This window comes from Nelumbo nucifera, chromosome 7 (assembly GCF_055504915.1).
Source record: "Nelumbo nucifera cultivar China Antique chromosome 7, China Antique-T2T, whole genome shotgun sequence".
Taxonomy (NCBI): domain Eukaryota; kingdom Viridiplantae; phylum Streptophyta; class Magnoliopsida; order Proteales; family Nelumbonaceae; genus Nelumbo; species Nelumbo nucifera.
Window position 1 is genome coordinate 6,079,536 of NC_142655.1, and position 10,369 is coordinate 6,089,904.

The window sequence follows — 10,369 nt, forward strand, 5'->3', positions numbered from 1 at the left end:
TAGGACCTTCCAGAATTTCTACTACAGTGATAACTTCCAGGAGTAGGAATAAGGAGGAACAACATATAAGAGGCAATGAGAAGTTGATTTGACATATCATTTGAAATGTTTCTTGGATTAAAGATTTACTTCAACTGGAATCATATGATCCCAGATTTGGTTTGTTGGTGATCATCCAATTAAGTCTTGTATGAAAGGGATGCTCTGTGCTCATAGATGTGTATTCCAGCAAGCATTTGAAAAGGATTAAGCAAATAATTATACTGCCCATACCATGGTAGGCCCTATACAGAATAGGATTAATTTTCATCTTATAACCGATATCAATCAACATGCTAACCAAAGCTCTCATGGCACTATAAGGCCTCATTTGTTTATCGATATCTCGTTGGGGGTAAATTGGTAAATCAGGTAATTCACCAAAGGGTTTCACAGAAAAATTATTGAGAAAATTTCACTTTTGTACTCTGAACTTAGGGGTAGTGTTCAAACATGTCACTGCAGTACTTAAACTTTTAAAAAGTACCAAGCTGGTCTCTGCCGTTAACCAATCATCAGTTATCTATCGAAAATGTCAAAACTACCTTTCAAAAGAAGACACTATTCATTGTCTTCTACTTTGAGATTGAACTGATTATCTTCAAAGAAAAAAAGAGAAAAAACATGAAATATGATAGAAGGTAACGATAACTGAAAGCAAAGAAGTAACTAGACAAGAATGTGTTTCAGATCTAAAGGTAGAAAACAATGACTTCGTTAGTCTAAAATCTCAAACACCTCAATTGGTCAAGTCTCAAAGTAGAAAACGACAAATGGTGTCTTCTTTTGAAGGGTAGTTTTGACATTTTCAATAGATAACTGACGGTCGGTTAATGGAAGGGACATTTTTTGAAAGTTTAGGTACTGCAATGACACATTTGAAAGTTTGGGTACGAACTTGACACTACCCCAAAATTCAGAATACTAAAATTAAATTTTCCCAAAAATCATTTTCTAGAAAATATCAATTTCCCGGATAACCGATACTCTCCTTGAAGGGTGGATAAGCATGTTACCAAAATACCGAAAAAAACGAAAGGGACCAAAAATGAAAGAAGGAGAAGACAAACGCATTGGCTACATCGAGAGGCAGATCGAGTTATGTAGAGAGTCCACATTGTTAACAAGGACGGAGATTCATGAAAACATTACTCTCACAACAAAAAAGAGTACAGATGGCTCCTTATTTTTGAAACTGAACATAATGCGAGTTTGCTAACAAGCATCCAAAGGACAAGCCATCATGACATGCTAGCTAATGTAAGCAAGATTTCAAAGAAAATTCTAAGAAACATAATCGGGTAGCCATAGACCATGGTAAAGTGGAAATTGATTTACACAACTCAACATAGCTCTTTTTAGACCTTTCAACTTACAAAAGAAAATATTTCTTAATCTACTTTCCCTCGCTTCATCACCTACCAGCAATTTTAGCATCTAAGTTTAAAATCAATGGACAGATAGAGTTGAAATCCAAATGAATTTTGATTACTTCTAGAATTTTTCTGAGTTCTCGAGTTTTTGAGTTCAGGTTTATTTTTGTAAGTCTTTTTTAGCTGTTTAAGGTCAGTTCAGGAGTTTTAGTTTAATAAGAAGCTACTACATTTTGACAATTTTTACTACATTGAGTTTACAAACATGGTATTGCAATGGAACAAGTTTAGAATTGAATAAAGTCTTCAAAATTTTATTCGGAAGATAATTGTGGGTTCAAGACATTTTCTTCTGGATTCAAGAGATGTATTACCCAGAACAAGATGGCCATCTCATAATCAGGACCGTACACCTTACATGGCTTGTGTGGAAGCTAATATATATTAAAAGCAAAAGGTATATATGGTCCTCAGCACAAAAAAGTTTCTGTGGGTGACAATAACGAGGGGGTAAATTAAAGATGGGTTCATGACAATAACTAGGGGTGTCAATTGGGCTGGATTTGGTCCATCCAGTCCAATGTGAGTCTATTATAAATGGATCAGGTCCAATCCAATCCAATGAATGTTTTGAACTAATTTGGACCAGTCTAATTCAATGTTTGGACTATCCAATCTGTTCGAATTTATTTTGATTTACATTGGTTTCAACTCAAACCCGGTCCATTAACACATATATTCTTATCTTATATCAATGGACCAGATATTGGCTTAATCCAACCCAATCTAATATAAATTTGTTACAGACAGACCAGGTCCAATCCAATCTAATAAATATTTTAGACTGGATTGGTCCAATCCATATGCCTTGTTAATCCATTCAAATTGATTTTGGACTGGACGGGGTTCAATCCAAAACTGGTCCATTAACACCTTTAACATCAGAGGAAATAAATAATCTAACAGATTAGGTTAAACATATGCGGGACACCATTGGTCCTGAATTGATGTTTTCTCGTAGAGCCTTTATCAAACATATCCATTTTTTTTATTACTTCCGTGTGAGTGTGGATTCACACCACAGTGGGGCCCAATTGATTGAAATGATCGGCACGTTATTAAGCCACGTTACCAAACAGCCCCCTAAATTGGAAAATGACCACATTTTCACTTTAGACGCCTCACAACCAAATACTTTTCTAACAGTTTTGGGGTGAACAGTTTAATGAAGGTTATGTTTGGTTTGAAGGAAAAAGGTAGTGAAAGAAAGGGAAATGTAGAGAAACTTATACAAAGTTTATAAAGGTTTCTCTACTTTTTCCTTCAAACCAAACACAGAAGAAGAGACAACATACGGGGTACAAAAGAGGGCATAGGATTGGACCTAATACATTAGACGCAGAATCCCAGCCTGGACTTAGGCCCATGATCACCATAGCCATGGCCTTCAAGTTATGGGCATTAAAATCAAGTCTAGTACAAGACCCAACTTATATGCTCTTACACCCTTCCTAACTGAAGCTTTTGCTATATCAGAACTCAGAAGACGTGTTTTTGGCTCGAGGGAAGGTTTTATTTTTTTGTTTTTACTGCTTGTTGTCTTCTACTACTGTTCGTTTTTCTTTTGTTAAAAGGCAATGTAAAAGGAGAAGATCATAGGTTGGCATGTTTAGGTGGATTCTCTGAGGGAGAGCTTCCTAAGTTGATGTCTGCTTGGTTTGAGGTTCACTGCTTCACTCTTGTAAACTTCGCTTACTTTATTAATAGAACTAGATGTGTTAGCAAAATTACAAAAATACCCTTCATTCAACTCCACCCTATGAACCAAAATCCTAAAAACAGGCTTATCCATTCACTCAAATTTAACTTAGGCAGGTGAATGGAACCAACTCACCAAGGGTTTTTTTTTTCTATATAAGTAGTAGTTAATAGGATAGATTAGTTGGCCAAGGTTAGTTTTGTTATTAAACAAGAAAAATTGGCACATGTGGACCAATACTTATATGATCATTTATGTTGATTTGGTGGAAATTATATATGTTATAAACAAAATTCATTAACAGGGGCTCTTTGGGCTAAGGCTGCATTTGGGCATTCCGAGAGCCCACCCGACTGAACTCGCATCTGCTGATCTGCACCCCTGTGGTACTAAACATAAAAGTGTTTTCTTTTATGTTCTTATATATTCAATTGTTCATCTTACATCATCATCATACATCCAAAAACGTTGTCATTTTAAGTGGGCCCTCCAAGTGTCAATGTTGCTGGGTGTCACCCAAAACTTATATCATTGTGGTGTAAGATGGATTTGTATTTTATGAGACTACACCACAAAGAATTCGAATGCTTGGCATTATAGATGTCAACGGGTCAGGTTTGATATGGGCTCGGCTTTATCTGAACCTGATCTAAAGAAAGGAAATACTGAACCCAACCTAACGAATCTCTTGCACAGTGCACTTGCAATGAATCAAACTGATAATGTAAGGGTTTCAATGCTGTAATGTCAACGAGTTGGTCCAGCATGAATCCACCTCAATCAAAATCCATTTAAGCCCAACTTGACCCAATCCAATAAGTCAGGTCAGTGTGAGTGTCTATCACAAAACTCAATCTATTGGCATCCTTATTTGGCTAGGGCTGTCAATGGTTTGTGTCTGGTTAGACATATGGTGTATCAGTCCCATTCTAATTAGCAATTAGGACAAAACCTGACACCCGAAAAAGAATAATTTATTTATTGGGACAATTGGGTCTGACCGGATAGAGCCAATTATACTTGTCATCCATAATTATCAACTATAATAGCTACTTTATAAACTCATTTTCATAGAATAGCTACTTTATAGGGGCTGAATTCATTCCCCTATACAGGGATGGAGTGGGGACGGGGTAGGGATTTAGGCAATGGGGAGAGGATATGCAGGGGGTGCCTCGCCCCATAGGCATATTATAAAAACTGGTAGTAGTAGTAGTAATAGTTAAGGTTCAAAGTATCAATATATATCAGGTCATTTCAGTTGATATATTTTCCGATATGTCCCTAGAGAGGGTGTATTGGGGTTTTGACTTTAGAGGGTGAACATTAAACTGACCCCTTTGAAACTGATTTAAAAATAAATAAATAAATAAAAATTTAAATTTAAATTTTAAAAAAATAAAAAAGACTGTTATCAGGCATATTGATATTTTGAACCTTGATATTAATAATAGTGGTAGAAGAAAGAAAAAGGAGAAGCTTATATTTTGCAATAAATTGAGAAAAAAAAAGGAGGAAGATAAATAGGAGTATTTTAATTTTTAAGGGATTTTTCAATCAGTAGGATAAATTTCAATAAACTTCCTAAGACTTGGCATGATAAGGGCGATAGCGTGGCAAGCCATCACACCAACAGAAAGTCAAAAACTAGACTCCACCAGAATTATAAGGTTACTTTAATTCTTCTTCAACTGCAAGTAATTCAAGGTGTATCAAGAGTTTATTTGGCATCGATGTCGTTGCTCCAGAAAATGGCAATACATCAACACTACATCGGAAAAAACAGTGCTCTAGGAAAAACCTGTTTGTTTAGAACCATATTTTCATAAAAAATAGTGTTCCAAGCCACCTTGAAAATTGGGAAGACGTGGCTTGGAATAACGCCGAATTTGGTGTTTAGATGCAGCTCTTTGCTGTCAATAAGGACATGAGGTGGCAGTGATAAATACATGGCATGGCACTGGATAATACGTACCAATGCTGAAAATGTTTCCTCGAGCATTAGTACCAAACAAAAAACATTGTTGTTGCTCCAAAAAAGATCCTACCTGACAGCAACATTTCCAATGCTTCCAACCCACACATCAGCAACCATGCCAAACATATACCAAATAATACAGAACATGGAAATCCACTTCCATCAGGGCAAACCTGCGTCCACACCAATCTAATAACCTTTCCTTTGGAAATATCTCCCCATGAAATAAAGCACATCAGTACAGAGATATTCTCAATGCAAAGCAGTAAAGACTGTTTGGAGGGGCTTTGCCCTGACTGAAGCCAAAATCGTTTGCCCTTGACAAGGCAGACAAATCATGTAATGAAATGCATCACACGTGGAATGGAGGCTTAAAATTTTTTATTTTCTTCTTAGTTGCTTAAATTTACTTACCAGAAAAAAGGGCAGAGGCGAAGATCTTGCTAAAAAAGCTCGAGACTTGTCATGACCACAAGAAAGAAAGTCCGACGACAATGAAAGGCAACGATAGGGGGTGCAAATTTTGCGAGATAGGGTTGAGTTGGGACTTGGGATTTTGTCAAAATTTCGCCGAAGCCCAAAACAATTCAAGTTGTTGACTCTTATTGGCTCAAACCCGACTTGCAACCTTATCAGCAGGCTGGTATTCTTCAAATGATTCTTATTGGCCAAACTTCTTCCCGGACAATAGTCATGGCATCATAGAAATTGCGAACAGACGTATAGCCTATGGCATTGCTTCAGCATTCAGCAATAGGGTTTATGGCATAAGATACAGTGTTAAAGATAGCTAACCTACTTTGTAGTGTCATGCCCAAGTTCAGGCACAAGTAGTTTTCATCACTTGAACTTGTAGGTTTCCTACTTGGTTATTCTCAAATCATAAGTTAAACTCATCCAACCTAACAGATGCACGGCAGCAAGATTTAGCGTAGAAAGTAGTTAAATAATTTTCAACCGAGAAACAAAGTTCGACTGCAACAGTTGGAACAAATAAAACCAAGAAACTTTGATGCTAAATTGTCAATTCAAAACTCTTGTACAAACAAAAAAGAACATAATGAAAATTCTAAAATCCCATTCATTTGTACCTTCAAAAGAAAAAGGACATTCGCAAAAGAAAAAATATATAGAGGCCGAATTAAAGAAATACCGACTCTACCTAGCTTTTTTTTTACCAACCAGGATCTCTCTCACTAATCGTCTAACTTGGTGGTGTCCTCAGTAATGAGGACCTTTGTAGGCTTCGACAACAGATCCGTGTACTCCTGGAATGGGGATTTAGTGAAGCGAGTCTCCCTCCAGAAGTCGGGTGTAAGGAATCCGTACGTCTTCAACAGACAGTCAAAGGTTGCCTGCACAGGGCAAAACCCATAATAATCATTTCCAATTAATCAAAATTCTATGGAAACCATTCACTGCACAAGCAAAAAGGTAAATGAAAATAAAAAGACCAAAGGTGACTACAGTATATTGCAATACAAATATACAATAACGACTACTTTACTGCACGTGCAGTGCAAAAGGCGAAAGAGTATGCACAGTCCTCCAAAAGCTCCTGAGTTCTCCACAGCTTAGAAACACGATCACCAAATATCATGTAGAGTTTTTGTTTTCAGTTGTTTTTAACTTTTTTTTTGATAAGTTCCATTTGTTTACAATATTGCCACGTCGAATTCAAGCCCCTTTTTATGGGCAAACTTGAAACACAAAATTGATCTGTTTTTTTCTCCCTCTGAAGTTTGAAAAGCAAAAACAAGTGGATTCTGTTTCAAAAAAGCAATTCAGGCTATTTAAACAATGTCCTCGAAACAAAAAGAAATTTTCAATTATAGATATTATATGATTTGTGAAATATGAGACAAAATTACCAGTTGAAAATATATTCATTAAACGTGAAATTCTAACATTTTTGGTTCCAGATTGGGAAACAAAACAAACGCGGATAAAACCAGAGACATGTTTAATGTGTTTTTGTTAGAACCAACTTATTTTCAGACCAGATAGTCTTCTTTAGAGATATTATATGATTTGTGAAATATGAGACAAAATTACCAGTTGAAAATATATTCATTAAACGTGAAATTCTAACATTTTTGGTTCCAGATTGGGAAACAAAACAAACGCGGATAAAACCAGAGACATGTTTAATGTGTTTTTGTTAGAACCAACTTATTTTCAGACCAGATAGTCTTCTTTAGACTAATGTCTCTTTATTTTTTGATCAATTTTGGACTAATGTCTAACAACAGGAAAAACAGTTCACACCAAAGAACAAAAAGAGATGGGCCGTAAATGGGGTCCCAAAGCCCAACACTTGATCCAATCCAGTTATTTCAGATTTGGCTTATGTGTTTACATAATTGCATTGGATTTGGTTTTAACCCTAACAAATCCAATTAACTTCATAGTCGAATTACATTTTCTATGGTATATATAATTATGTGAATACCTATGCATGGTATAGCAAATAACTAATAAAATTCAATATTTTATATTACGTAAACTTATTATTTATGCAGGAGTTAATAAGTATTTACTTTTTAGACTATTATTTATTTAAGGATGAAGTGAAACCAGAATAATGACAAATCCAATCAAAAATCATAAAGAAACAAAATGACATCTGAGACCCCTATATTCAATTGGATTTTGGATCAGATTAGGATTTAAGACTTAGATATAGGATTGGATTCAAATGTGGCCAGATCAGATCCAAATTCAACCCAATTACAGCCTTAAGCATAGGCACTGTAAATTCTTTCCAGTCATGATAGATAATACAGTATGATATATACAGCCTTGGGAATTTTTAGATCCACAGTAAAATTCGATATAATGGGCTAACAACCATCCAACAAGGATCACTCTGAACCAGAAAAGGGACAATGGCAATAACTGCTAATTTATGTAACAAAATCTTCTAATGGATACAATGAATACATAGATTAAAATGAAAGTAATTAGAAGCTTATAACCATAAATTCTGCAAGTACCATAGACTGGGACCTAAAAGCAAATCATAACGCCTGGCAAATCTCAATCCTTATTAGACAATTTTGAGCAATGTTGGGTTACATTTAAGTCAAGTAAAACATCCAGACAACTTCAAAGTCCTAAAAAACTAGGGCCAGAATACAAACACAACTTACCGAACTTAATCACACCATGGACCAACTATTCAAAGGCTGTTTCAGATATCCTAAGCCTCCATTCCATTAATCAATCAAAAAAACAATTGTCATCCTCACTCTCTCGAGGGACATATCCCCTTTGATCTAAAATATAATAATACCGCTGCATACAGAGTCACCACCATCTCAACTCCAAAAATGGGAAAGTACGTTATATAAAATTTAACCATGATCACATGATGTGAAAACATAAGCTCAGAAGTAATAACATCAATTGAAACCACTACAAAATTTAACAGTTAAGAAGGTACCATTTTAATGCACGCTAATTAGAACATACCATTTGCAAACCATTACGATGGGCAGGTAAAGCATAACCTACTTTTTCCACTAAATTCGCTATAACATTACATTAATCAATCCATAGACTTTTACTATGATAGCGAAATGAAGTTTATAGAATCATACCAATATTCAATTATTAACGAACCTAAACAAATAGATATATCAAAACCATATAAAGAGTTCCAAAACAGATTGATCTACCTCGTTAGATATGGATAGGCAACCCAACATTTCAACTAAATTCACTCAAACGTTAATCAATTGACGCAGGATTTTGACAATAATCGTAAAACTATGTTTATGGAATACTACCAATATTCAAGCATTAACAAAAAACAGACACATCAAGACCATATAAAGAGATCCAAAACTGATTATAGTTAATGGAAACGAACCTTGACGAAATTCCCGAGTGTTTTGGTGGACCCACGAGAAGAAGTGAAGACGTCTTCAATACCAGCGAACTGCAGAACCTTCTTCGGAACCCTAGCAGCAACGATTCCAGCGCCACGAGGAGCCGGCACCATCCGAACTGTAACAGACCCACACTTACCGGTAACCTTGCACGGCACAGTGTGTGGCTTCCCGATCTTGTTACCCCAGTAGCCCCTCCTTACCGGAATCACAGACAGTTTCGCCAGAATAATAGCGCCACGAATAGCAGTTGCCACTTCCTTGCTGCATTTCACACCCAATCCGACATGGCCGTTACCGTCACCGACGACGACGAAGGCCTTGAATCGAGTCCTCTGACCAGCCCGGGTTTGTTTCTGAACCGGCATGATCTTCATTACCTCGTCCTTGAGCTGAGGCAACAGCGTCTCAATGATCTGGTGTTCCTTCACTGGTAGAGAATGGAGGTAGATCTGCTCCAAGCTTCTGATCTTTCCTTCCTTAACCAGTCGCCCTAGCTTGGTCACAGGGACCCACTTCTCTTCTTCATCACGACGGCCGCCGCCGCGACGACCACCACCACGGCCTCCGCGACCGCGACCGCGATCGCCTCTACCTCCACGGCCAAAGCCCCTACCAAAACCTCCTCTCTCTCCACCTCTCTCAGCCATTGCTCTGCTCTCTCTACCTCTGGTGAGGGCGGTAAGGTACGAGTTCGAGAGAGAGGAAACGAGGAATGATACACTCAGAGATAGGATTTATATATGTATGTAATCTAGGGTTTTCCATAGTCCGATGTCTTACAGATAAGATCTTACCATCTATAAGACATTGCACTCGGTTATGGTTGTATATCGTCGGGGCAACCCGATAACCCGAACCTGTGCAACCCTACTTTTTCCTTCCAATTTGGAAAGGCAACCCCAACTCCCATGTATTTGAAATTCCATGAGCTTGCTTTGGGGATAGCTAAAGATTCTTAAAAATCTATCATGTGCCAAAGTGATGAAGAGCATTCGTGATGAAATGAATCTCAGATTTACCAAGATTCACTTTAACCCAGAATTTTGACAAAATCAATGAGAATACCATCTACGCCAGTTCGTTTGCAGGTATTTAGTAGGGTAAATTGGTTAATTTGGGAAGTTAGACCATAATATCTGTTTTCATCAGTCGTTATATTGGGTTCAATGGTAATTCATGATATTTACGAGTATCAATTGTTTGATTAAGTGGTATTGTTCGGTCTATTCTAATAAATCTTAGTCCTACCGTACAGTTAGCATATATAGGTGGGTATTGGTTTTATAGATGGAGTTGTTTGAAAATTTAAATTGTTATAGGTATG

General features: G+C 36.9%; 1 protein-coding gene across 1 annotated transcript; it reads right to left on the reverse strand.

The window, feature by feature from the left end:
* Window positions 1–6,133: 6,133 nt before the first annotated feature.
* LOC104597392 (uncharacterized) lies at window positions 6,134–9,813 on the reverse strand. Its single transcript, XM_010258887.3, has 2 exons — window positions 9,024–9,813; window positions 6,134–6,504 (listed from the first exon to the last, which is right to left on the reverse strand). The coding sequence occupies exons 1-2, from the start codon at window positions 9,690–9,692 to the stop codon at window positions 6,346–6,348; spliced, it is 828 nt and encodes a 275-aa protein (XP_010257189.1). The 5' UTR covers window positions 9,693–9,813; the 3' UTR covers window positions 6,134–6,345.
* Window positions 9,814–10,369: the final 556 nt, after the last annotated feature.